Below are 27,876 nucleotides of genomic sequence, written 5' to 3'. Positions count from 1 at the left end.
GTTGGCAGAACACTAAGCCGTAAATCAAAATATGGACACGGGGGTCAAAGGTCACACTAGGACAAGAAAATTGCATGACTAAGCTAGTAGATATTTGTTTCACTACATTATCCGTGACAGGATACTAGATTTGGTCAGGAAATGTATGAGTAGACCAGATAAGCCAGGCCACTAGTGCTAAACGTTAAGCCCCGCCACAGTTCCAATTTCATGCACGGACGCAACCTTGAGGGTTAGGGTTAGACCAAAGTGGTAGGTTAACTTTTTTGGCAGATCCACATCTATTAGCCACTATGTTTGTGAAGTCACTCATAGCTATAATGCATGTAACAAAATGTAATCAACGTTTACCGATTGCTATAGACAAGCTCCTCTTACATCGACAGTATAAGGTCCGCCTTCGAAATAAAAAGGATTATAAAATATGGAAATCACATAAGCGTACTGAAGACCTGGGATACTACTATTCCGGCCCAAAAGAAGCAGAGGTTAGGTTAGGTTTGCCTGTCGCCCCTCCTGGGACATAGGCCGCTGATAAGAGCTTTCCTAGCAGCTGTCCTTGGCTAGTCTCTCCTACTGTCCCCAGGTGTATCTGATCTTCTTGGTGTCATCTTCCAGGTCACGTCTCCAAGTCTTTCTTGGTCTGCTTCTCCTGCCCTGTGGATTCCATGCGAAGAAAAAAAATAAGCAGAGCATACCAAAAAAATATATATTTAGAAAGTCAAGTTTCTCTTTCGACCTAGCCATTGAATATGGGGATAAAGCAGAGTTCATATCTTTCTTGACCTCGGGATATGAAGGGACAGTGTGGTCAGCCAAGCCGCCTTTACTTTCCCCTACGTAAATCAGGTAGGCCAACCCATCAGGCTGAGTAGACTCAAGGACGTTCTACAGTCATAAGTCCAAACCGTGATCTGAACTCGAAACATAACGTTCTAGCATTCTTCCTATAAGGAATCATCCATAGATAGCGTCACGCTTTTTTGACGATTGTTACCTCACCCCTCCGTCATACATCGTCACAAAAACGTCACACCCCAGCCTACAAGCCCCCTCCCCCCCCCACCCCCTCACAATTGCTGTTGAATTTTTTTAAAACATAAAAATATTTTTTACAAAATCTTGCCTGAACTCTGTCAACATAGAGTATTATAATAAATTTCTATTACAATTTACTAAAACAGTTTTCTAAACCTCGAAATAACGGCTATAATTCGTTTTATAACATTATTTTTTATAATGCAAAATTGTGCCGTCACACCATCACCCTCCCCCTACTAGTGTGACGTCATTTATGGACGACCCCCTAACCAAAATTGTGATCCATACTTTATTCCAAAAAGAGTTAAGTTATAAAATATGGGAAAAGTTTTTTGATTAATAATGGGAAACTACGTCAGTTCGAACAGGGCACCTATACGTGTCGTTACAATCTTGCAGGCCTATAGCATTAGCTGTTGTAATAAATAATTTGTAATCTGCATCATTGAGCCTCGTGTATTTAACCTAATTTCTTTAAGATATCCACATCGAGTTCTTTAGGCTTTTTATTTTTACTTTTGATTCTGTACTTAAAAATAGGTCTACTATACTGGGTTACACGTCTGAAGGCTTACAGTTAAGTACGATTGTTTGTGTTTACTCCTTCAGATTTTATAATTAGTTAGATATTACTAATTAGATTTGTATAATTTATCAGTTGTATCAGCCCGTAAGCTAATTATAGACTATAATAATAGTATAATTATAGAGCTAGGTATGCTGCTATGTAAATGCAATGTAGGCCTAGATCTACTAGTTACAATACAATTGTTTCTGATAAAACGAAGGCAAGGCTTTACTTCTACAACAGCAGTGATTAGAAGGTTAATTTTTTGTCTGTCGACATCGCTGTTACACTGTAAGTGTTAGGGTCGGAATTATGCATAAAAATCATACAAGGTCTAGATTAGGGATTGGGTGGTGGCTTTATGACCTTTATGTAAAGTTTATGCCAGATTTTTGGGGTAGTGTATAAAAAGAATTAAAAAACAGACAAAGCTATCTTTGACTCATTATGACTATCATTCAGTAGAGTTCTAAAGTTGCGTTTACATTTGCGACATAAAAGCCTATGGAGAACTTTATATTTAAAATATAGATTTGTTGCAGGTTTATGGGCATTATTATTATTTCGCGTAAAGAAAAAAAAAGAAAAAGAATGGTTCAAAGTTCAGGGTTAATCATTATTTATTTATTAGGCTTAGGCCTCAATTTATACTTTAGTTCTTAACCCCCCCCCCCCCCCCCCATTCTATTATTTTCAGACGATACATGAAAAATGAGTTTTGAAGGTAGAAATTCTAAACTCAAAACACAAAAACTGCTTAGTCAGGAGAAATGGAGCAAGGTTATATTTTGTTATACCATTTTAAAAGGTAGAATATAACAATGCATGAAAATACAAAGGATTATGTAAAGGTTGCTCAATCGCAATGCAAAATTCTGTGAGAAAAAAAAGCTAACAAAACTAGATTTCTTAAATTAATCACTAGTCAGCTCATTTTCTTTAATTCATTATATCAGAATGCAAGTTAAAGTTTACCTCTATAAATATTGGCTTACATAAAAAATGGCAGTCGAAAAGAGGTATACAATAATTTTCACAGGCTGCTGGAATTAAAATTATATTTAAAATGCTTTACATAGCTTCAAAAACACAATGTCAAATCATTTGATAAGCTGTAATTAAATGTTTTAATTAGCTATAATTAAATGTTTTAATTAGCTGTAATTAAATGTTTTAATTAGCTGTAATTAAATGTTTTACTTAGCTGTAATTAAATGTTTTAATTAGCTGTAATTAAATGTTTTAATTAGCTGTAATTAAGTGTTTTAATAAGCTGTCATAATTGTTTTAATTAGCTGGAACAATGAAATTTCAAATCTTTTAATAAGCTGTAATTAAATCTTTTAATAAGCTGTAATTAAATCTTTTAATAAGCTGTAATTAAATGTTCTAATTAGCTGTAATTAAATGTTCTAATTAGCTTTAATTAAATGTTCTAATTAGCTGGAACAAGTACTGAAGCCACTCAGCCTAACTGATGAGATTCTAGAAAAACTTATGAATGAATTCAAAGAACAAATGCATCTAGCCAACAGCCCAGATGAAAACATTAGAAAAAAATCTGATCTTTTAATGATGAACACATTTATCAGAATTTTACTTGATGGGACAGGTAGTTTGTTTCATTTATTTATGCCTCTAAAAAATAAAAGATATATATCAAATCACATAAGATATGAAAGGTTTTCCACAAATGAAGTTCAGCTGAAGACGTCACAAAATATCATAATGCCCCTAAAATGATGACCAGATAACACTGTAAATCTTCTGTACAATATTAATTGATCTCTGTTTAACAGAGATAGGCCTGTATAAAGAATAACTAAGAAATAGTACTGTTTATTTGACATTTATGGATGACCCATCAACATGTGTTTGTATATTATATATTTAATTCACATTTTTTTACCTAAGCTTGGAGCGGCAGAGTGAGATTAAAAAGTTACTTGCTTTCACGAAAAGACAAGTCAACCAACACATGAGGGTAAGCATAGAACTGACAAAACTATCCCCTAAAATCCAGAGGGTACAGAAGCAGGTGAACTCTACTTCACCTACCATATTAACCATCAGGCCTGAAAGAGAATTTTTTAAAAATACTTTTTTCTTTACTATACATTGTTGAATATTTGGGTTAGTTATATTTCATTCAGAATTATGGTATGTATGGCCTAATATAGTAGAACAATACGTAAATAATGTCCTGCTTATAATTGTGTGTCAAACGTGCACAATATTTAAATATATTGCCCAGAGCAGGGAGACTACCTGGGTCTAGATCTTGGAGGTACCAACTTCCGTGTGGTTCTAGTCAGATTTAAAGATGGAGTTGCAGACACAACAACACAGTACTACGAACTGACTGATGAAACTCTGAGTGGACCTTCTGCTGGGGTTAGTGGCCCTTATAGGAGTTGTCTGCCTTTGAGTTTGTCATCTATCTTTTAATTTTTGTTTAAATTAATTAAAGTCCTGGTGTTGGTGGCCTTTACATGAGTTATCTCTCTTTTAAACAATAAACTGTTGTTCTCTATTTTCTAGGACATCTAGATTAGGCTACCATTTTTACAAAACCCCTTGCCTGGTTAATAATATAAAGATTATATATATATATATATATATATATATATATATATATATATATATATATATATATATATATATATATATATATATATAATATGCTCGAATTATATGTTTCTAATCCATTTTAAATTCATTCAGTTTTTTAAAGGTTATCCTAAGAAACACTACTAATATAAGGAAACTTGTTGCTCAATTGTTTGATTTGGTGATTCAATCATTTAAACCAAATTTCATTCTGGCAATTCAAGATAATAAAAATAAATGGAAACGATCTTACAAAATAACTTTTCTGTTGCAGGTGTTTGATTTTATTGCTGAAAGTGTTCAAGATTTTCTTCTAAAGCAAGGGCTAGCTAATTCAAAGGAGAAAATTCCAGCAGGTAGAAATATACACTTTTAAAATAATCAATAAGTCATTATTATTGTATTGGGTTTTAAATGTGTTTGAATTGGGTTTTAAATGTGTTTGAATTGTCTTTAATAGATATTTTTATAAAGCTTTGTATTCTTTCTGTATTTGTTGTGTTACTTGTGTTAATGCTAAAATTTTATTTTTGTAACATTACATTTAAAAATATAAGAAACAAATTTTTGTGTGGCTGTGATTATTTATTATTTAAGCTTTGATTATCTAGATCTAAATCTATATATTTTTTATATGGAATTATCTCAGTGGCACCAATATAATGTGTAATCAGATTCTCACCTCATAAGACTATTAATTATCGTTAGACCCACATATTGATGGGTGTGTGTAGATAGGCCCCAATTACAGTAAAATTGAATGACCAAATTCAATTGTGGTCCTCTAGTTTTCACCCATAAGATGCTTCTAGATTATTCTTCTTTAACCCATAATTCTCTGTGAAAAACTTTTCTTTCAAAACACTACAGATATTTTAAATCAAATATTTTTTATTTTTAATACAAAAAAATTATTAAAAAATAATATGATTTAATATATATTTTGTAATGGATTGGAAACACTGACGAGAAACCGCGTTGATTGTTAACAGTACTTTATTCACACCATGATGAAGAGAGAGAGAGGGCGGAAGTCACGTGACACTTATATACATAAACATGTAAGGGACATCACTCAAGATAACAGCACAAATATAACACTAATACAGAAGAGTGAGTTCCCTTGACTTCACAAGTCTCACTATATTACATCCCTTTACCCTTAGTAAACACAACACATCTCTCCATAGAACAATTTACAGTATCCTAAAATCACCAATTATATTGTAACATGAACACTATGGTGGATTACATCCTTACAAACAATGCACAATATGTTACAACATAATTAAAATACAAAACAATGATGTCAAAGTCCTTTTGACCTTTAAAATCATAGGTCTAACTTATTTGGGACTTTGATTGTCCTGCTTGACCTTCTCAGTGGCTTTTGATTTGGTGACTCAAGATTCTGACCATCTGGATTCTCTATCTCAGGAGGTCTAGGATTTAAATCATTAACTCCAGAATTTACATTTTCTGACTCTAGACAACTTGGTTCACTCATATCAACAGAACTTGGTTGTGGAACAAACTGAGTTGGTGTGAACTGTTCAGATTTGGTGGGATTGACAGATTCACACTTATTATCTGCACAAGTTATTTTTAACTGGTCTGCATGTCTACGGACAATAAGTCCATCATTTGTTTTTACTTTATAAGACACAGGTCCTGTACATTGAACAATTTGACCTGGTATCCATTTTTCCCTTCTCCCATAATTTCTTAGATACACATTATCATTAACTGCAAATTCTCTTTCAATGGATGATTTGTCATGATTTACTTTTTGTGTATGTTGATGTTGGGAAACAGACCTTTGAACAGTTGGATGTAGTAGGTCAAGATGAGTTTTAATTTTCCTACCACATAGCAATTCGCATGGTGCAACATCTGTTGTTATATGAGGAGTTGTGCGGTATTTGGCTAATAACCTGTTTACTCTTTCATTGTCACATTTAGCTTCTTCTGTTTGGTATTTACTTTTGATGTTACCCTTTTAGTTTCTGTAAGTGCTAATGATGTTAGCAAAGTTGTTTGATGATCACATTCCTTCTTACTAATGTATTTTCTTTAAAAGCATTTGAAATTGCCATATCACCATAATCATTTATTAAGTTACAAATACTTTGTTTAGGCAACTCTGACTGATAATGGACTGCATCTTCTCCATCTTTTATATTATCTTCACAAAGGTTTTTATTTCTTATTTTATATGGCCTTAAGTCATCATTCACAGACTCTTCAGGCCAACCATTCTTACAGTACTCATATACTTTTATTGAGCACTCATCTTTTTGTGTTTCTTTTTTAATATCATTCACATTTATATTGGAGTTATCCATGATTGATAGTGAAAAGAACAAATACATCTTCTGGTACATAACTAAGGCTTTGGTTTTTTTAAAGGTAATCTACTAAGACTATCTGCACTATTCTCAGATCCAGGTTTGTATCTCAATTCATAATTGTATGCGGCTAGTGTGATAGCCCATCTTTGAATTCTTGGTGAGGCATGCTCAGGTAGGGGTTTGTTTTCTCCAAATAAACCTAGCAATGGTTTATGATCTGTAAAGATGGTGAACTTCCTACCAAACAGAAACTTATGAAATTTCTTAACACCAAAAATGATGCCTAAGCCTTCCCTATCTAACTGAGAATAATTTTTCTCAGCCTGGTTCAAAGATCTACTGGCAAAAGCAATGGGTCTGTCACCCTTCTCATCCATGTGGGACAAGACTGCTCCTACACCATCTGGTGAAGCATCACATGTTAATATAAGTCTTTTTCCTGGGTCATAGTGAGTTAGTAAGGTGTCAGACGACAAAGCTTCTTTTGCTGCATTAAAAGCAGCATCTTGTTGTTTACCCCAGTGCCAAGTTGCATTTTTCTGTAGCAGCTTGTACAGTGGTGATAGTTTACCAGACAGATTCCCTATGAACTTTGCATAGTAATTTATCAAGCCCAAAAAAGCTCTTAGTTGTTGGGTATTTTCAGGTTTGGGTGCTTCTTTAATGGCTTTTGTTTTCTCAGGTTGAGGTCTGATACCTTGCTTGCTTAATATATAACCAAGAAAACTAATTTCTGTCAGCATGAATTGACATTTATCTTTGTTTATCTTTAAACCTTTTTCACCAACTATTTTCAAGACTTTATCAAGTGTTTTAAGATGTTCAGTGTCATTCTTACCAGTTATGTACACATTGTCAAAGTAAACACAAACATTTGGAATATCCTTAAAAATACTGTCCATGACAGCCTGGAAAATTCCAGGGCTAGATGATATGCCAAAACATAGTCTTTCATATTGGTAGAGTCCTTTATGTGTGTTTATTGTCGTATAGACTTTTGAATCTGGATGCAGTTCTAGTTGAGTGTAAGCATGACTAAAGTCTAATTCAGTGAATTTGTCTCCTCCTGCCAAATTCAAAGAAATTTCCTCAATGTTAGGAATAGGGTACCTATTTAGCTCTATTTGCTTATTCAGTGTAGTTTTATAGTCTCCACAAATTCTTATAGAACCATCCTTCTTTAACACTGGCACAATGGGCGTTGCCCAATCGGAATAGTCTACCTTCTTTATGATGCCATTAGATTCCAATCTACTTAGCTCATTTTCAATTTTATCCCTCATTGCATAAGGTGGAATTCTAGCTTTGCAGTATCTTGGATTTGTGTCTTTAATGCTTATCTTCACTGTTCTATCATTTAGTAAACCTGAATTGCCAAAAACACTTTTATTTTCAGATATTACTTTATCTATTGAAGTAAGACTAGATTCTCTTGCATTGATTACTGAACATATACTCTCCCAAGTTAACTTAAGATCACTTAACCAGTTCCTACCTAGTAATGGTGGTCCATTTCCTTCAACCACAAGAAGAGGAAGTTTAATACTTTGACCATTATAACTTACATGAACCATACACTCTCCTATCACCGGAACATTGTCACCAGTGTATGTTGTTAGACACTTGTGACATGGTTGTAGAGGCACTGATCCTCCTGTGACAGCGTCAAAGTCCTTCTTTGTGATGACTGTTAGAGATGCTCCAGTGTCAAGTTGGAAGCTGATGCTCTTACCGTTGATATAAACTGGTACATTGATGGGAGCATGACTTAATGATTTCACAGAGAACAGGATGAAATCCGGCTGCGAATCAGTTTGAGCATTTTCACAGGTAGAGTGGTTCATTGTTTGGGTTAGGTAGTCTTGGTGAGAGTTAACATAGTGCTGCTTTTGGTTGCGGTACTGTCTTGACTGGCTAGATTTAGCAACAGACGAAGACTTTGCTCACTGCACTTATAACAAGTTGCAGACTTGAACTTGCACCGATGAGATGCATGGGGACCTTTGCATCGATGACATTTTTGATAATTATTACTAGATTTAGATCTAGGCTTTAAACGTGCAGGCTGTTTAGCATAAGTTGAAATGCTCTGATGGGGTTGATGTTTATTGACTAACCTGCTGTTTACTGCATGGATCTCTGAGGGTGCTAGAGATCTCGCCGCCTCGGATGACTGCTGGAATGAAGTTGCTAGTTGTATTGCTTTTTCTAATGTTAGATCTGACTCGAGAAGCAACTTTCTTTGAATATCAGGGCTGTTTACACCTGTCACAAACTTTTCACATAGTCTGTCAGACAGCGTGTCTCCGAATTCACAAAATTCACTTAAATGACGTAAAGCAGCAACATATTCTGATATTGACTCGTTTAGTTGACGAGTCCTACCGTCAAATCTAGCTCTACATAGAAACTTTGATGGGGTAGGCGCATGGTGGTCTGTTAGCAGTTTGCTCAGCTCGTTAAAGCTCTTGGTAGTTAGACTAGCTGGTGCGCATAAGTCCTTTAGTAGCCTAAATTGTTGAGGCCCTATGACAGTTAACAAAACAGCTCTCTTTTTGGCTTCTATCGTCACGTTGTTTGCTTCAAGGTAAAAGCTTAACCTCTCTAGATAATCATGAATGATTTCATCATTCGAATCAAATTCTTTTATTTGGCCATATAGCGCCATTATCCTAGAAATACTTAGCCAATATGCTCTAGCAAACCTCTTTTTGAATAATTAGGTGCTCTTTCTAGTGGAGTATTTATCCTCGTCGCCAATGTAATGGATTGGAAACACTGACGAGAAGCCGCGTTGATTGTTAACAGTACTTTATTCACACCATGATGAAGAGAGAGAGAGGGCGGAAGTCACGTGACACTTATATACATAAACATGTAAGGGACATCACTCAAGATAACAGCACAAATATAACACTAATACAGAAGAGTGAGTTCCCTTGACTTCACAAGTCTCACTATATTACATATTTGTTTTTGTTTCTGGAGTTCTATTTACCTGCTTGTGTCTGTATTTCAGGTTTCACTTTTTCATTCCCGTCCACACAACTTGAATTGAACAAAAGCATCCTCTTGACCTGGACTAAAACGTTCAAATGTCCAGATGGTGTTGGGGAAGATCCAGTTGCCATGCTGGAGGCTGCCATCCAGAGGAAAGCCAAGGTCACACTTTTGTTAATTACTACACTGATACCAACTTTTCAAATTTTTTATAAATTACCTTTTACTGTACCTAACTAATTTAATAATTATTTTTACTTTAACTAAAGGATGCCCTTTTATTTGTGACAATAGGGCTGGTAAGTAGGTCACCAACCAGTTCTATGGCTCATGCAGGTTTTATTGAGCCATAGAACTTGTTGGTGACCTACTTACCAGCCCTATTATACAAAAATGATTCCAGTTTAAATAAGGTTTTTTCTTAAAAATAAACTGCTATCGTGAGAAAAGCCAAACTTTTATCGTAACTACTCAACTAGTTAAAAAACAAAGTAGTCACATTACTTTACATTTATGTTAAAATTACAGTTGTCTAAAAGATAATGTAGATAAATATCATGCAATGATGAGTATTTTTATTTTAACAGGACCTGCCTGTGGACGTGGTGGTTGTCTTGAATGATACAGTGGGTACTCTGATGGCAGGAAACTACCTGGATAAAAAATGCAGAGTTGGGCTTGGGATAGGTTAGTGAAGATGAATTTATGATGTAAATTTTTACTTATTTTTATAATGAATGTATGTTAGTTTGACGAATAATTGGGGTTGCTAGTGGGAAGTGGGGTAGTATGAAAGTGTGCAATTACATATTTGCTTTTAAAATAGGGTAATTTTAAACTGAATTTTAAATAATTTTTATGAAAATTGATAAACGAACTTAATCTGTTAAATGTTCTGTATTAAATTAAATATAAGCCCCACCTTCCTCGCACACACACAGTCTCAAAACTAACATACCTAACAAACAGTTATTTAGCTATACCAAGGGAAACAAATCAATTAATAATTTCGGCCAATTACATTAGCCTGGTAAAGTCCCCTTAACTAAAATGAAAATGTAAAAAAATTGATGGGTGGTAGGCTAAAATTAAGTGCTGCTTTTTAGTGGGAAAGTGTTTTGATATTTTGTGCCATTGGAGAGGGTGGAGGGGGGGGGGGGTGTTAAAAGCTGCAAAACAAGAGTGATGTCGCTTATGGATTACCCAAAAGTAGAAGGTGTAGTTATCCTGTTGACAAAGCAATAGGCAAGAGTCTTCCAACTCAAGCTTGGCATGACAAAAATTCACAGACAAATGGTTTTACCAGTATCTCTGTTGTGAGTTTATGTCTAAACATGTTATTGCTTGTAATGGTAGTGTTGTTCATTCATCATAATGTGCTTGGCTGATTCTTTTTTGTCAGTTTGAAACACTGATCTTTAATTAATGATGTTTCACATGGTTTCACTTTCTCCCAAGGTACTGGATCTAACGCAGCTTTTGTTGAAAACATCTCTGACATTGAAAAATGGACAGGAGACTATGAGGACCCTAAACATGTAAGAATATTTAGGTTTATATAAATTATTCAAATTTGCTAAATAAAACTTTTTATATAACTAACGGATATTAACGATTACTGAGGCATTTTGTCAAAAAATAGTAAATCATTCACCTGTGGACAATTTAGCTTAGTGCTAACATTAGTTTTGAACCTTGCATTAAAATACTTAATACTTCTTCCAATACTGTCATAAATGTACACAGTTTTGCTGTGATGACTAACAAATATAACATAAAAACATACTAAACAAAGTATGCTTAAAAACATAGATATTAATTTTAAATATCTAATACCATACATGATTTACATAAGCTATTTAAAAAGAAATTAAGACCAGATTAATAAGAGAATGTTAAATCTAATAGCTATCATATAAAAAAAAATCTAATCCTAATCTGTCTAACATTAATCCTAATCCAGGTGATTGTGAATGTAGAGTTGGGATCTACAGGTGACAATGGCTGTATGGATTTCTACAGAAGTGAATACGAGAAAGAAATTGACAAATTCTCAAATTTCCCAGGATCCTACACGTCAGTAGAAATTATCATTTGCTTTTTTTTTATTAAAAGTTGTATTTTTCCAGTGGGAACTTGTATCACCTGCAATTGATCAATGCTAATTAAACAGAACTGTACAAACTGTTATTTTAACTGCACTAGATTAATTAGACAAGTTCTATGAAAACAAATATGTGCATACAATAATTTAAGCTTGCATATAATGAACACTGCTCGTTATACCCTACTATTTATAAATATTCCATTAGTTCCTTGAATCTACTAAATATTTATTGTGGTCAAACATTTGATGCCATGCGCTAAAAATTATGAATTGGGTCCCGGACAAGTCTAGAGATTTGCCCTGATTCCACCCAACTTTAATGAGTAAATGACAAGTTAAGGACACTTAATATGGCTGGACAGTCTAGGGCATAGTGCTGAGCACACTAGACTTTCTATACAGAGAATTATCTAAACTTTTCTTTTTTTAACTATGGATCATTCGTTTTAAAAGTGTGATCTTCTTAATTCATGTAGATATTGTGTGCAGATTTTAAAAATTTCATTTTATGTTTCAGGTTTGAGAAATCGTTCTCAGGATTGTACCTGGGAGAGTTTGTGCGTCTGGTTTTGGTCAGGCTGATCAAAGATGGGACACTTTTCAATGGCCAGGGAGGGAAGTTGGTGGATGGGAGATGGGAGTTTACAACCTCCCATGTTACATCTGTGGAGAGGTAACTCTACACACAAAAAGTTAAATCATGTGGTAGTTTCTATTTTCACTTTAATCATTTGACTTAACTCAGTTATCAAAAAAAAAATGTATATTTTTAAAATATCCCAGAAACATGTTTAGTTTTCATTGCATCCTGGTAATAATATTTTTGCTGCAATAAACAAGCAATTTAAAGCTAACTATATCAGTGATTTTAAAATCTACATTAAAACTAATTTCTCTAATTGTATTCTTATGTTGTATACAATAAGATGGTAAAGACATCTCTAATACCACAATTTTAAAAATATAATTAAAAGTAAATTTTTAAAAATTCAAATCACCAGTTGTAGTTTTACTGATATTACTTGATATTTACATCTTTGGTTTTGATATATTTCTACTGTTCTCATTAATTCAGTTTTTACATTTATTCTATATTTTGAAAATAGAATTTAAACCAATAGGATGTGTTGGCTAATATACAACCTCTTTTGTTAACTACCAGTGATGTAGATGATTCCACAACCAACACAAAAAATGTTTTGAAAAAATTTGACCTAGACTCTGTGGCTACAGAAGAAGACATTGTCATTGTGAGAGAAGTTTGTGAGTTTATTTCATATAGAGGAGCCTACATCATAGCTGCTGGTAAGTTGGCTCACCCAACTAATGCTGGGTACTTAATTGGGCTGAGTCTTATGAGAGAAGTGTTAGTTTATTTCATATTGAGGAGCCTACATCGAAGCTGCTGGAAAGTTGGCTCACCCAACTAATGCTGGGTACTTAATTGGGCTGAGTCTTGTGAGATTAATGTGTGAGATAATTTCTAATGTCCTTTGTTGTATTATGTCAGTCCTGTGTATTGTATTCTAGTCATGTCAGTTCTCATCAACTATGTCAGCCTACCTGAAGTAACTATTGGAGTTGATGGTTCAATTTACGAAAGGCACCCAAAGTTCCACAACAGCATGATGGAGGTGTTTGAGAAGTTTAGTCCACAGACTAAGGTAACTCAGATTTTATATATCTAATTAAGGTGACAGGACAAATGATCTCAAGACAAAATATCTTAGGAGAAAAGATATGTATAAAAAATGCTTTTACGCTATTTTTAATTATTCGTTAAAGCAACAGTTATTAATTAAAACTTTATTATTATGTAAATTATAAAATTAAGTTGGATAAAATTTTTTATTTCAGGTAAAAATGATTTTGGCCAAGGATGGAAGCGGCCAAGGTGCAGCATTTGCTGCTGTATCAGCACTACGACAGATGGCCAAGGGCCTTAGGTGCTCTTAACAGGGACATAAATTTCAACATTTTGGCTACAATTCCAAAATAAAATTTAGTACATTAATAAACAGAGGCAGGAGGTTAGAACTGAAATAAAGGTAGACCAGCCTATCACTACCTGAGTATAGTCTTTTTCAACAAAATAGAAAATTAATGTTTATTGACTAGGCAGGTGAAGACTTGTAGTTTAGAGTCAAAAGAGTTAATACAGTGACCCTGTCAGTTATTGCTTAAAGTGTTTTAATGTCATTTTTTTAAAATTTTATGTAACAATTTTAACTAAATGCTTAAGTGTAAAGTTTGAATTTTCATGTTTTGTTCAAATTGTTTGTCCCTATTAAAAATGTCAGCTAACATTTTCAAAGTAGTTTGTTAATAATTAGTTAGCCAAATTTCTTCTATAAAATAGTTTTTAATTTAAGCTGTTTCCAGTATGTGAATTATTCTTTGAAAGGAAGAGATTCGATGTTTTTTGTTGTTTGTTATGCAGCATTTATTTAAATCTCTTTGATAAATTAAATGCTTGTCAAATAAAACAAACTTCTGTATCTTTAAATTATTAAATATTTGATAATCAATATTTAAGCTGAATTTGTATTTATATCTGCCATCAATTATTTGAAATGTAATAAAATTGTCTCAACCCAATACAGATTGAATTTTTTTTGGTCACTTTCCCTACCTGCCTTGCCAGCTTGTCTGTATATAACAACTATATACATAATTCTCTTCTTGAAACCCTAGAAAACACCACGCTGTAAGTGTGCCTAGCAGCCCCCTCTCTTCCCCTCTAGGCATATCGCTACCCCCCCCCCCCACATGGTCTGGTGAGCTGTGGTTCACGCTATGTTTACAATCATAGAGACGGGTTTAGTGACGGCTATTAGGGGCAGATAATTTAGTTTAAAACGATTTTAAACTTAGGGGAGGTAACTAAGAGGAGGCTACTTTCATGAGGGGGGGGAGGGTTGGGGGAAAGGAGGGTTTTAGTGTTTTAAAGCAAATATTTTCAGTGGCAGCATTGGTACTGTCGAATTCACAAATTTTGAATTACTGAAAAGTAGAAAAAACTAAATAGCAGCGTATGATACGCCACGGGTCGGTTTGTTTGTTATAAAACATAAGCTCGAATAGGTTGCTTATATGTTTGCATTGTGTCTGAACAGACATAATTTTTTTTTGGATAACTGAAACAATTCAAGAAAAAAATATGTAAAGTTGTATTACTTCAAAACCTTAATGTGCTTCTCATAGATGGGTGGACTCATGGATCCAAACTCAAGCCTTTGGTATCCAACATCTGTATGCAAATCAATAACTTTGCATTTTTGTATCTCATAGAAAACAATCATTTCAAGTATGCTGTCTATAAAAACCTGATTGGAGTAGATTAGCAACAGTCTTAACATAATGTTATCACTATAATAAGCTCAGTACTATTGTAAGCCAACACCTGATGAGCTTATTCGTAATTTTGTGGAAACAAAGTTTAATGTTACAATATGTTACATAATGGAATAAACCTGTGTGATCGTTACAGGTTTCTCTCATACGTGTTACAGCTAAAAGTGAGGAGAGGCAATGAAGATAGATATCTATTAATGTATTTTACCTATTAATACATATCTTAAATACTTTGTGATGTATTGATAAAAAAGCTGCAATAAATGCTTGCATTGAATTCCCAACAGCTACAAGTAAATGGTGTTTTTTTTTATTTTAGCCAAAATATATGGCGAAAGCTACAAGCGTTGGGCTTGGCACTTCTTTATGGTCAGGATCCACAGTTCTGCCTGCTGATGCGGCAAATAGCAGCACTGGCATTTCTTCCAAGTGCAGAGATTCCGGCAGCATTTAATGAATTAAAAAACATTTTCCCACCAAACACAACTGAGTTGGTGAAGTGGTTTGATGAGACCTACGTTTGTGGTCGAGTGAGGTTGTTAAACACAAGAGAGGTGATGGTTCCACGACTTTTTCCACCAGAGTTCTGGTCTGTACATGACAATCATGTACATGGGATTCCTAGGACACAAAACACGGTTGAGGGGTGGCACAGGAGGTGGCAGGTAATTGTAGGGAAGGATCAACCTGGAGTCTTTTGTTTACTAAAAAGACTAAAGCAGCAACAAGGTAGAGTTGAAGTAGAGATGGAGGCAATATTGCTTGGAGAGCCAGCAAAAAAGAGAAAAAAAAAATATTTACAGAAAGAGGACAGAATAACAAATGTAATTGGAGAAAGGGGAAACAGAACTACACTTGAATTTTTGCGTGGCGTCGCGTACAATTTGTTATACTAGGCCCTATTTTTTTCTATTTTGTAATATTCCCTTATCATTATGTAACTGGTTTTCAATAAAAAAATTAAACATGTCTGTAATAGTAGTTTGTTGTTTTATAAAACTTGTCGGCCTTTTGTCTTGTCAGCCTTTTGGCTTTCGGCCTTTTGTCTTGTCGGCCTTTTGCCTGTCGGCCTTTTGTCTTGTCGGCCTTTTGGATGGCGGCCTTTTGTCTTGTCGGCATTTTGTCCGTGTCGGCCTTTTGTCTTGTCGGCCTTTTGTCTTGTCGGCCTTTTGTCTTGTCGGCCTTTTGTCCGTGTCGGCCTTTTGTCCATGTCAGCCTTTTGTCCGGATCCCAGTCTAAACCGAGATCTGAACTCCAGACCTAATTCGCTCTAGCATTCGTCCTATAATGGGTCCTCCATAAATGACGTCACGCTTTTTTTTTGACGATTTTTACCTCCCCCTCTCCTTCGTCACACATTGTTACAAAAAGCCAGACTCCCCTAAAATGACGTCACACCTTAGGCTAGAACCCTCCCTCAAAATTGCAGTTCAACTTTTCTTAAAATACGATATTTTTTTAAAATCTTGTCTAAACTCTGTCAACATAGAGTACTATATTCAATGTCTTTTACACTTTATTAAATCAGTTTTCTAAAACGCGAAATAACGGCTAAAATTAGTTTTCTAATATTGCTTTTTATAATGCAAAATTGTGACGTCACACCGTCTGAATCCCCCCTCCCCTCATCACACATCGTCACATAATTACGGAAATTACTCCGTCAGATTTTATAATTAGTTAGATATCACGACTTAAATCTGTATATTAGTGTATATGTTATCAAAGTTGTATCAGCCCGTAAGCTAATTATAGACTCTTACATATAGTATAATTGTAGAGCTAGGTATGCTGCTCTGTAAATGCAATGTAGGCCTAGATCTACTAGTTACAAAACAAATGTTTCTGATAAAACACAGGCAAGGCTAAAATTCTACAACAGCAGCGATCTAAAGGTAAAATTTTGTCTGTCGACATCGTTGTTACACTGTTAGGGTCGGAGTTATAAATAGCATAAATATCATACAAGGTCTAGATTAGGGATTGGGTGGCGGCTTTATATCTTCTATATATATAATTGTCTTCTTGGAGACGATAGAAAACAAGCTGTAAGCGCGCTCCCTACCACCCCCACCCCTACATGGCCTGATGAGCTGTGGTTCACGCTAAATGTTTACAATCGTAGAGACGGGTTTAGTGACGGCTATTAGGGGCAGATAATTTAGTTTGAAACGATTTTAAACTTAGAGGAGGTAACGAAGAGGAGTTTACTTTCACGGGGAGGGGGTGTGGGGTAGGGGTTGGGGAAAGGAGGGGGGGGGGGGGGGTTATCGTCCTTAACGAGCTACTGATAGGGGGTCATCCATAAATGACGTCACGCTTTTTGGACGATTTTTACCTCCCCCTCCCCTCCGTCACACGTCGTCACAAAAAGCCAGACCCCCCCCCCCTTAAAACGACGTCACACCTCAACCTACAACCCCCTCAAAATTGCAGATGAATTTTTTTTTAAACATCGATACTTTTCTTGTCTAAACTATTACAATTTATTAAAACAGTTATCTAAAACGCGAAATAACGTCTAAAATTCGTTTTCTAACATTGCTTTTTTATAATGCAAAAGTGTGACGTCGCAACATCTGACCCCCCCCCCCCTCCCCTTCATCACACATCGTCACAAAATTACGGACCCTCCCCTCCCCCTTACGAGTGTGACGTCATTTATGAATGACCCCCTAGTGTTTTAAAGCAAATATTTTCAGTGGCAGCGTCGGTACTGTCGAATTCATAAATTTTGAATTACTGAAAATTAGAAAATAAAACAACTAAATAGCGGCTTATGATACGCCGCGGGTCGGCTCGTATAGTTTAGGACAGATTTAGGGGTAGTGTGATAAGAAGAATTTAAAAAACAGACTATGCTATCTTTGACTCTTTATGACTATGTCATTGAGGAGAGTTCTAAAGTTGCGTTCACATTTGCGACATAAAAGCCTATCGAGAACTTGATTTTTAAAATATAGATTTGTTGCAGGTTTATGTGCATAATTTTGGGCACTTAATTTTCGTTTCGAACAAAGAAAAAAAAAATAAACTGAGTGGTTCAAAGTTCAGGATTAATTATCATTTACTTATTAGGCAGCAGCCTCAATTTATACTTTTATTCTTAATTAAATTCTATTATTTTCAGACTATAGGCCTACATGAAAAATGAGTTTTGAAGGTAGAAATTCTAAACTCAAAACACAAAAACTACTTAGTGAAGAAAAATGGAGCAAGGTTGTATTTTATCATAGAATGTTAAAAGTTAGAATATATAACACAATGATAATATTAAGACTGACTATAAACAAAGTCGGTATTCAGCAATGCATTAAAATGTAAAGGATTAAAAGGATGCTCATTCACAATGCAATATACTGTCAGAAAATAAACCGGGAGTGATCTCCCCTAAACTTTCTCGAATATTCTTATATAAAATAACAGGGGATGGGAACTCAGGCTATAGACATGATTTTTAATCCATTTTAAATACTTAAAGTTTTAAAAATAGAATAAAATCTCGTAGACAAATTAATTGCACACCAAGTGAACGCCAAATAAAAAAGCGCATAATAGTGCGCAATATTATTAGTACTTTTAAAATTTACATTAGTTTTTTGAGAAATCGGAAGTAGCGTAAATTACTACTTCAGGTCAACGGAAATTACTCAAAATTTAACAGAAGGTAGAGAATTAGATCTTTTACTTACATGTGAAATTTCGTTTATCTATCTGACATAGTACTCAAGTTATAGGCTTTTGAAAAATTCAAAGTAGGAAAAGTACCACTTCCGGTTATCGGAAATCGCTCAAAAGTTGATACGAATCTACGATTTTGATAAAATACTTATATATGAAATTTCATCAACCTAGCAGTAACGGTACTCAAGTTATCGTGTTTACACACGGACAGACAGACAGACACACAGACAGACACACAGACAGACACACAGACATACGGACAAGATTGCAAAATTATGTTTTTCCGTATCAGTGAGGTGTAAAACGTCGAGATTTGTAAAAATCTCGATTTTTTTTTTTGCACGATTACAAGACTTTCTCAATACTTCGTATATACGAGAAAGTAAAAAAAAAAAGCTAGCAAAATCTTGATTTCTTGAAATAATCTCTTAAATTCAGTTCATTTTTTACTTAATTTTATCAGAATGCGGGTTAAAGTAAATATCTATGAATATAGGCCTACATAAAAGCCAGTAATAAAAATAGAGGTTTACCCAAATTTTCACTTGCTCCTGGAATTAAAATTATATTTAAAATGCTTTACATAGCTTCAAGAACACAATTTCAAAAAGTTTAATAAGCTTTAAGTAAATGTTCTAATTAGCTGTAATTAAATGTTCTAATTAGCTGGAACAAGTACTGAAGCCCCTCAGCCTGACTGATGAGATTCTAGAAAAACTTATGCATGAATTCAAAGAACAAATGCATCTAGCCAACAGCTCAGATGAAAACATCAGGAAAAAGTCAGACCTAATGCTGGGCGGATTTATCAGGAGATTACATAATGGAACAGGTAGTTTGTTTCATTTACTTATGCCTCTAAAGAATAAAACATGTATCTATCAAATCACATAAGATATGATAGGTTGTCCACAAATGAAGGTCCGCTGAAGACGTTGTCACAAAATATCATAATGCCCCTAAAATGATGACCAGATAACACTGTAAATCTTCTGTACAATATTAATTAATCTCTCTTTAACAGAGGTAGGCCTGTATAAAGAATTAACTAAGAAATAGTACTGTTTATTTGACATTTATGGATGACCCATCAACATGGGGATTATTATATAAGTCACATTTTGTTTTACCTAAGCTTGGAGCAGCTGAGCAGTGTTTCTTCCAGACTTTTTTCTCCGGGGGGGGGGGGGGGGGGGTCACTTGAAATTTTCGAAGGGAGGGGGGGGGGCCGGGGTGGACACTGTTAAAAGTATATATTTTCTATATAAATTATATAAATTTCATTTCGTTCGGGGGGGGGGGGGGGCGGTAAAAAAATTTTTTTGGGGGGTGGGGCCTCTTAAAGAAACTCTGCAGCTGAGTGAGGTTAAAAAGTTACTTGCTTTCACGAAAAGACAAGTCAACCAACACGCGAGGGTAAGCACAGAACTGACCAAACTATCCCCTAAAATCCAGAGGGTACAGAAGCAGATGAACTCTATCAGGCCCGAAAGTGGCGAAAGAGTATTTTTTAAAAATACTTTTTTCTTTACTATACATTGTTGAATATTTGGGTTAGTTATAAATCATTCAGAATTTTGTTATTTAGGGCCTAAGATAGTAGAACAATACGTAAATAATGTCCTGCTTATGAATGTGTCAAACTTGCCCAATGTTTTGCCCAGAGCAGGGAGACTACCTGGGTCTAGATCTGGGAGGTACCAAGTTCCGTGTGGTTCTAGTCAGATTTAAAGATGGAGTTGCAGACACAACAACACAGTACTACGAACTGACTGATGAAACTCTGAGTGGACCTTCTGCTGGGGTTAGTGGCCCTTCAGGAGTTGTCTGTCTTTGCGTTTGCCACCTGTCGGTTCATTTTTGTTAAAAATTTATACAAGTCTTGATGTTGTTAGTGGCGCTTACATGAGTTATCTCTCTTTTGCACTCTTTTCTGTTTAATAACAAACTAATCCATTTTAAATTCAATTTTTTTTTTAAGGTTATCCTCAGAAATACTACTAATATAACTAAGGAAACTCTTTGCTAAATTGTTTGATTCGGTGATACAATTAATAAAACGGAATTTCATTCTGGCAATTTAAGATAATGAAAATAAATGGAAGCAATTTTAAAATTTAACAAAATGACTTTTTCTTACAGGTGTTTGATTTTATTGCTGAAAGTGTTCAAGATTTTCTTCTAAATCAAGGGCTGGCTAATTCAAAGGAAAAAATTCCAGCAGGTAGAAATATATACTTTTGAAATAATCAATAAATCATTATTGTATTGGGTTTTAAATGTGTTTGAATTGGGTTTAATATATTTGTTTTACAGAGCTTTGTATTCTTTCTGTATTTGTTGTGTTAATGCTAAAATTTTATTTTTGTAATATTACATATAAGAAACACATTTTTTTGTGGCTCAATGGCACTAATATAATATGGAATCAGATTCTCACCTCCTAATCATATTCTACAAAGTTAAACCCACATACTTATGTGTAAATTATTCTTCTTTTACCCATGATTCATCACATAAAATGTTTCTTTCAAAACACTACATTTTAAATCATTTATCCCTTTTTTATTATATGTTTTCTTTTGTCTGTGGAAATTGTTATTAAAAATAAAATGTTTTTATATATAACTATTCCTTCTTGTTTTATTTCTATTTACCGGCTCGTGTCTGTATTCCAGGTTTCACTTTTTCATTTTCGTCCAGACAACTTGCATACAATAGGATCATCTTGACCAGCCCTAAAAAGTTCAAATGTCCAGATGGTGTTGGTGGAAATCCTGTTGCCATGCTTGAAGCTGCCATACAGAGGAAAGCCAAGGTCACACCTTTGTTAATTACTACACTGATACCAACTTGTTAAAATTTATATAAATTACTTTTTGCAGTACTTAACTAATTTAGAACTAATTGCTACTTTTACTATAGGATGCTCTTTTATTTGTGACAATTACACAAAAATAATTCCAGTTAAAATAAGCTTTTTTTCTTAAAAATAAACTGCTATTATGAGAATTACTCAACTATTAAAACAAAAATGTAGTCACATTACTTTACGGTTTTGTTAAAATTACAGTTGTCTGAAAGATAATGTAGATAAATATCATGAAATGATGGTTATTTTTGTTTTTAACAGGACTTGCCTGTGGACGTGGTGGTTGTCTTGAATGACACAGTGAGTGCTCTGATGGCAGGAAACGGCCTGGATTATAAATGGAGATTTGGGCTTGGGATAGGTTAGTGAAGATGAATTTATGATGTAAATTTTTACTTATTTTTATAATGTTAGTTTGACAAATAATTGGGGTGGCTAGTTTAGATAAGTTGTCCTTAAATGATCTCACATTAGTGGGATTGTGTGACGATGTCGAAGGGGAAGTGGCGAGGTATGAAAGTGTGCAGTTATATATTTGCTTTTAAAAGAGGGTAATTTTAAACTGAATTTTAAATAATTTTTATGGAAATTGATCAATTAAATGAATCTGATAAATGCTCTGTACTAAAATAAATATGCACCCCACATTCCTCACCCACACTCTCAAAACTAACATACCTAACAAACAGTACTTTAGCTATACCAAGGGAAACAAATCAATTAATAATTTCGGCCAATTACATTAGCATGGTTATGTCCCCTAAACTGAAGTGGGGGAAAAAAAGTGGATGGCTTATATTTAAGTGCTGTTTTTGGGTGGGAAAGTGTTTTGATACTTTGTGACGTTGGAGAGGGGCGGGGTTAAAAGCTGCAAAACACGAATGACAACTCAAGCTTGCATGTCAAGAATACACAAATGGTTTTACCAGTATCCCTGTTGTGAGTTTATATCTAAACCTTTTATTGCTTGTAATGGTAGAGTTGTTCATTCATCGTAATGTGCCTGGCTGATTCTTTTTTGTCAGTTTGAAACACTGATCTTTAATTAATGATGTTTCATGGTTTCACTTTCTCCCAAGGTACTGGAGCTAACGCAGCTTTTGTAGCAAACATTTCAGACATTGAAAGATGGACAGGAGACTATGAGAACCCTCAGCAAGTAAGAATATTTTAGGTTTATATACATTATTCAAGTTTGCTAAATAAAACTTATTATATAACAAACGGATGTTAGCAATTACTGAGGCAATTTGTCAAATTAAATAGTAAATCATTCATCTGTTGACAATTTAACTTAGTTTTGAACTGCATTAAAATAATACTTTTGCCATTACTGTCATATATCTACCCAGTTTTGCTGTGATGACTAACAAATATAACATAACAACATACTAAACAAAGTATGCTTAAAAACATAGATATTAATTTAAAATATCTAATACCATTCATGATTTACATTAGCTATTTAAAAGGAAATTAAGATTACTAAGAGAATGTTAAATCTAATAGCTGTCATATCATTGAATAATCTAATCCTAATCTGTCTAACATTAATCCTAATCCAGGACATTTCACATGTAATGTTGGGATCTACAGGAGACAACGGCTGTATGGACTTCTACACAAGTGAATACGAGAAAGAAATCGACAAATTTTCAAATATTCCAGGATCCTACACGTCAGTAGGAATTATCGTTTGCTTTTTTATCACCTGCAATTGATCAATGCTAATGAAACAGAAATGTACAAACTGTTATTTTAACTGTATTAGATTAATTATATAAGTTTTATGAAAACAAATATGTACAAACAATTACAGAGTCTAAACCATACCATTTTAATTTAAGCTTGCTTTATAATGAACACTGCTCGTTATACCCTACTATTTATAAATATTCCGTTAGTTCCTTGAATCTACTAAATATTTATTGTGGTCAAACATTTGACGTCATGCACTAAAAATTATGAATTGGGTCCTGGACAAGTCTAGATTTTTGACCTGATTCCACCCAACTTTAATGAGTAAATGACATGTTGGGGACACTTAATGTGGCTGGAAAGTCATCAGTCTCACCACACTGGACCTTCTATACATAGAATTATCTAAACTTTTGCTTTTTAAAATTATTATGGATCATTAATTTTAAAATTGTGATCTACTTAATGCATGTAGATACTGTGTGCAGATTTAAAAAATTTCATTTTATGTTTCAGGTTTGAGAAATCGTTCTCAGGGTTGTACCTGGGAGAGTTTGTGCGTCTGGTTTTGGTCAGGCTGATCAAAGATGGGACACTTTTCAATGGCCAGGGAGGGAAGTTGGTGGATGGGAGGTGGGAGTTTACAACCTCCCATGTTACATCCGTGGAGAGGTAACTCTACAGAAAGAAATTGAATCATGTGGTGGTAGTTTCTATATTCACTTTAATCAATTGACTTAACGGCTACAGGACAACCCCCTCCCCGTATTTACCCCCAGAGCAATTACCCCCTGTCAATTACCCCCCCCCCCCCCAGTTACCCCCAATCTCAAGTTGGAATCCTAACTCTAACTAGAATTCTATACCTATATACTGCTTTAATCCTAACCTTAAGAAAAAGACCAAAACCTAAGCATCCACCTTAGCCTAAAACTTCACACAAAACCAAAACTAGACATTGGATTAAGACTAACACTATCCCTAGCCCTAAACCTAGCCCTAACCCTAATTCTGACCCTGTCCAGTGGGAGGAGGGGTAATGTCCTACTGGATGAGGGATAATTGACAGTGGGTAATTACTCTGGGGGGTAATGTCGGGGGGGGGGGAATGCCCTATTCCCAACTTAATACAGTTATCCAACAAAGAAATCTGTATATTTTAAAAATATTCCAGAAATTAGTTTAGTTTCATTCCATCCTGGTAGTAATATTTTTGCTGCAATAAACAAGTAATTTAAAGCTAACTATATCAGGGATTTTAAAATCTACATTAAAACTATTTTCTCAAATTGTATTCATTTGTTGTAGACAACAAGATTGTAAACACATCTGTAATACCACCATCTTAAATAGAAATAATTCATTAATTAAAATATAAAAGTAGATAAGTTAGGTATGATGATATAAGAGTATTTTTAGAAATTCAATTTAACAACCTAAACCAGGGGTCGGCAACCTGCGGCTTGCAAGCCGCATGCGGCTCTTTTGATGTTAAGATGCGGCTCTTCAGCTCCATGCACAAATATTAATAATTTTTTATATTTTATTTTTAAAACTAATAAAACTAAAAGTCATAATTTTTTTTGCAACATTCGGTGTTGAACGTATAATGATAAATTTAAACAATAAACACTCGCTATTATATTAGAATGTTTAGTTACTCCGTATTTTCAATGTACTTGTTCATCCCGAATTGAAACATTTAACTTCATGGTGGATATCACAAGGAAACTAAACGTGCTAAATGTAAAACTGCAAGGAAAGGAAAACCAAGCATATGCCTCGCTTGAAGAAGTGGATTGTTAAAAAATATCTTTTTTTTTTGTTTGAAGACACAGAGAGAGATAAATTATTTAATTTTGAAAAATCTAAAAAAAATATCATGATGTAACCAATGCTGCTATTAACATGAATTACTTCAGCATTACAATAAACACAATGAAGGTTGGATTCACTTAATTGAGCAATTCAAAACAAATGCAAGTACTCTGACATTCATAGTAGAATCTCTCATCATAAAAACAAATGAGGTTAATTAACTTTGAGCTATTTGGAATTGATGCTGGCTCGCTTCAAATGCAATTGCTGGATTTGAAAACCAAACATTATTTGGAGTGTTAGGTTCACAGATCTTAAGAGCAAGCTAGGAGAGTTTGAGGTCCAGTAAAACATGTTGTTTCGCTGCACAAGTAGACAGCTCTAAAAGAAATGTCACGAGTTGGGGCACTATTATGTGACGCATGGAATAGTCTTCCAGGATACTACAGTGAGGTAAAGAAGTTGGCATTTGGAGTGCTGACGATCTTTGGGTCACTATATTCATGCGAGCAAGCGTTTTCTTGCATGAATATAATAAAAAGTAAAGAAACCAACTAACAAATAAAAATCTAGAGGCGTGCTTGAAACTAAAAACAACTTAAGAGCCAGGTTTAAACAAACTTTTAAAAGGCATGCAAGGCCAAACTATTGTAAATATTTTAAAATAATTATAGTTATATAATTTGATGAATGATTTTTATCATTCTTGCAGAGCTAGTTAAAATACCTTAATATTTTTTGTTAAAAACGTGTATGTTTTTATTTGAATAAATATTATTTCATATTGAAAGCTATTTATTTAAAAATATTATATATATATAAATATATGTATATGTATGTGTATGTGTATATGTATGGAATCTACATATGTAAAATCCTAATCAAATATCATAATATTGAAATAAAAATGTTAGTGGCTCTTTAAAACTGGGAAATTTTGTAAATCGTAACTTTTGGCTCTTCCGTCTCAAAAGTTTGCCGACCCCTGACCTAAACCAATAGGATGTGTTGGCTAATATATAACCTTTTTTGTTTACTACCAGTGATGTAGGTGATTCCACAACAAACACAAAAAATGTTTTGAAGAAATTTGACCTAGATTCTGTGGCTACAGAAGAAGACATTGCCATTGTGAGAGAAGTGTGTGAGTTTATTTCATATAGAGGAGCCTACATCATAGCTGCTGGTAAGTTGGCTAACCCAACTCATGCTGGGTACTTAATTGGGCTGAGTCTTGTGAGAGAAGTGTGTGAGTTTATTTCATATAGAGGAGCCTACATCATAGCTGCTGGTAAGTTCAATCACCCAACTAGTGCTGGGTACTTAATTAGGCTGAGTCTTGTGAGAGAAGTGTGTGAGTTTATTTCATATAGAGGAGCCTACATCATAGCTGTTGGTAAGTTGGCTCACCCAACTAATGCTGGGTACTTAATTAGACTGAGTCTTGTGAGAGGAGTGTGTGAGTTTATTTCATATAGAGGAGCCTACATCATAGCTGCTGGCAAGTTGGCTCACCCAACTAATGCTGGGTACTTAATTAGACTGAGTCTTGTGAGATTAATGTGTGAGATAATGTCTAATGTAATTCCTGTCTTGTATTATCTCAGTCCTGTGTATTGTATTCTAGTCATGTCAGTTCTCATCAACTATGCCAGACAATCTGAATTAACTATTGGAGTTGATGGTTCAATTCACGAAAGGCACCCAAAGTTTCACAACAGCATGATGGAGGTGTTTGAGAAGTTTAGTCCACAGACTAAGGTAACCCATATTTTATATATCTAATTAAGATGACAGGACAAATAATCACAAGACAAAATATCACAGGAGAAAATATATCATGTATAAAAAATGCTTTGTCGCTATTTTAAATTATTCGTTAAAACAATAGTTGTTAGTTAAAACTTTATTATTATTTAAATTATAAAATTAAGCTGGATAAATTTTTTATTTCAGGTAAAAATGATTTTGGCCAAGGATATAAGTGGCCAAGGTGCAGCATTTGCTGCTGTATTAGTACTACGACAGATGGCCAAGGGACTTCGCTGCTCTTAACAGGGACATAAATTTCAACATTCTGGCTACAATTCCAAAATAAAATTTAGTACATTTATAAACAGAGACAGGAGGTTAGAACTGAAATAAAGGTAGACCAGCCTATCACTTCCTGAGTATAGTCTTTTTCAACAAAATAGAAAATTAATGTTTATTGACTAGGCACGTGAAGACTTGTAGTTTAGAGTCAAAAGAGTTAATACAGTGACCCTTTCAGTTATTGCTTAAGTGTTTTAATGTCATTTTTTTAAAATTTTATGTAACAATTTTAACTAAATGCTTAAGTGTAAAGTTTGAATTTTCATGTTTTGTTCAAATTGTTTGTCCCTATTAAAAATGTCAGCTAACATTTTCAAAGTAGTTTGTAAATAATTAGTTAGCCAAATTTCTTCTATAAAATAGTTTTTAATTTAAGCTGTTTCCAGTATGTGAATTTATTCTTTGAAAGGAAGAGATTTGATGTTTTTTGTTGTTTGTTATGCATCATTTATTTAAATCTGTTTGATAAATTAAATGCTTGTCAAATTCAAATAAAACAAACTTCTGTATCTTTAAATTATTAAATATTTGATAATCAATATTTAAGCTGAATTTGTATTTATATCTGCCATCAATTATTTGAAATGTAATAAAATTGTCTCAACCCGAGAGAGATTGAATTTTTTTTTTTTGGTCACTTTCCCTACCTGCCTTGCCAGCTTGTCTGTATTTAACATTA

The 27,876-nt window shown here is 34.1% G+C and overlaps 2 protein-coding genes across 3 annotated transcripts; both read left to right on the top strand.

Annotated features, from left to right (window-relative positions):
• Positions 1-1,563: 1,563 nt before the first annotated feature.
• LOC131945230 (hexokinase-1-like) lies at positions 1,564-14,265 on the top strand. 2 transcript variants are annotated; one of them, XM_059306268.1, is made up of 13 exons: positions 1,564-1,622; positions 2,307-2,389; positions 3,053-3,221; positions 3,864-4,003; positions 4,494-4,575; positions 9,590-9,732; positions 10,158-10,257; positions 11,029-11,108; positions 11,534-11,646; positions 12,195-12,350; positions 12,840-12,982; positions 13,208-13,341; positions 13,535-14,265. In XM_059306268.1, the coding sequence occupies exons 2-13, from the start codon at positions 2,321-2,323 to the stop codon at positions 13,631-13,633; spliced, it is 1,428 nt and encodes a 475-aa protein (XP_059162251.1). In that variant the 5' UTR covers positions 1,564-1,622; positions 2,307-2,320; the 3' UTR covers positions 13,634-14,265. The 2 variants fall into 2 exon arrangements, with proteins under 2 accessions (XP_059162251.1, XP_059162252.1); XM_059306269.1 differs by having other exon boundaries at positions 1,601-1,617.
• Positions 14,266-16,857: 2,592 nt separating this feature from the next.
• LOC131945231 (hexokinase-1) lies at positions 16,858-27,796 on the top strand. Its single transcript, XM_059306272.1, has 13 exons — positions 16,858-16,926; positions 18,162-18,250; positions 19,382-19,547; positions 20,380-20,519; positions 20,858-20,939; positions 21,394-21,533; positions 21,849-21,948; positions 22,667-22,746; positions 23,153-23,265; positions 23,802-23,957; positions 26,147-26,289; positions 26,731-26,864; positions 27,060-27,796. The coding sequence occupies exons 2-13, from the start codon at positions 18,182-18,184 to the stop codon at positions 27,156-27,158; spliced, it is 1,422 nt and encodes a 473-aa protein (XP_059162255.1). The 5' UTR covers positions 16,858-16,926; positions 18,162-18,181; the 3' UTR covers positions 27,159-27,796.
• The last annotated feature ends 80 nt before the right edge of the window (positions 27,797-27,876 follow it).

The sequence above is a fragment of the Physella acuta genome, unplaced genomic scaffold, assembly GCF_028476545.2.
Source record: "Physella acuta isolate Inbredline_101_S28 unplaced genomic scaffold, ASM2847654v3 ptg000532l, whole genome shotgun sequence".
NCBI lineage: Eukaryota > Metazoa > Mollusca > Gastropoda > Physidae > Physella > Physella acuta.
This window is presented reverse-complemented; position numbering and strand designations above follow the sequence as displayed.

Excerpts from the sequence above, each read along its gene's own strand:
- LOC131945231 (XM_059306272.1), top strand. The coding sequence starts at position 18,182 with ATGAGTTTTGAAGGTAGAAATTCTAAACTCAAAACACAAAAACTACTT. Across the intron at positions 19,548-20,379 it reads GAGATTACATAATGGAACAG|AGCAGGGAGACTACCTGGGT; the intron begins GTAGTTTGTTTC and ends TGTTTTGCCCAG. Across the intron at positions 23,266-23,801 it reads AATATTCCAGGATCCTACAC|GTTTGAGAAATCGTTCTCAG; the intron begins GTCAGTAGGAAT and ends TTTATGTTTCAG.
- LOC131945230 (XM_059306268.1), top strand. The coding sequence starts at position 2,321 with ATGAGTTTTGAAGGTAGAAATTCTAAACTCAAAACACAAAAACTGCTT. Across the intron at positions 4,004-4,493 it reads TGAGTGGACCTTCTGCTGGG|GTGTTTGATTTTATTGCTGA; the intron begins GTTAGTGGCCCT and ends TTTCTGTTGCAG. Across the intron at positions 10,258-11,028 it reads CAGAGTTGGGCTTGGGATAG|GTACTGGATCTAACGCAGCT; the intron begins GTTAGTGAAGAT and ends CTTTCTCCCAAG.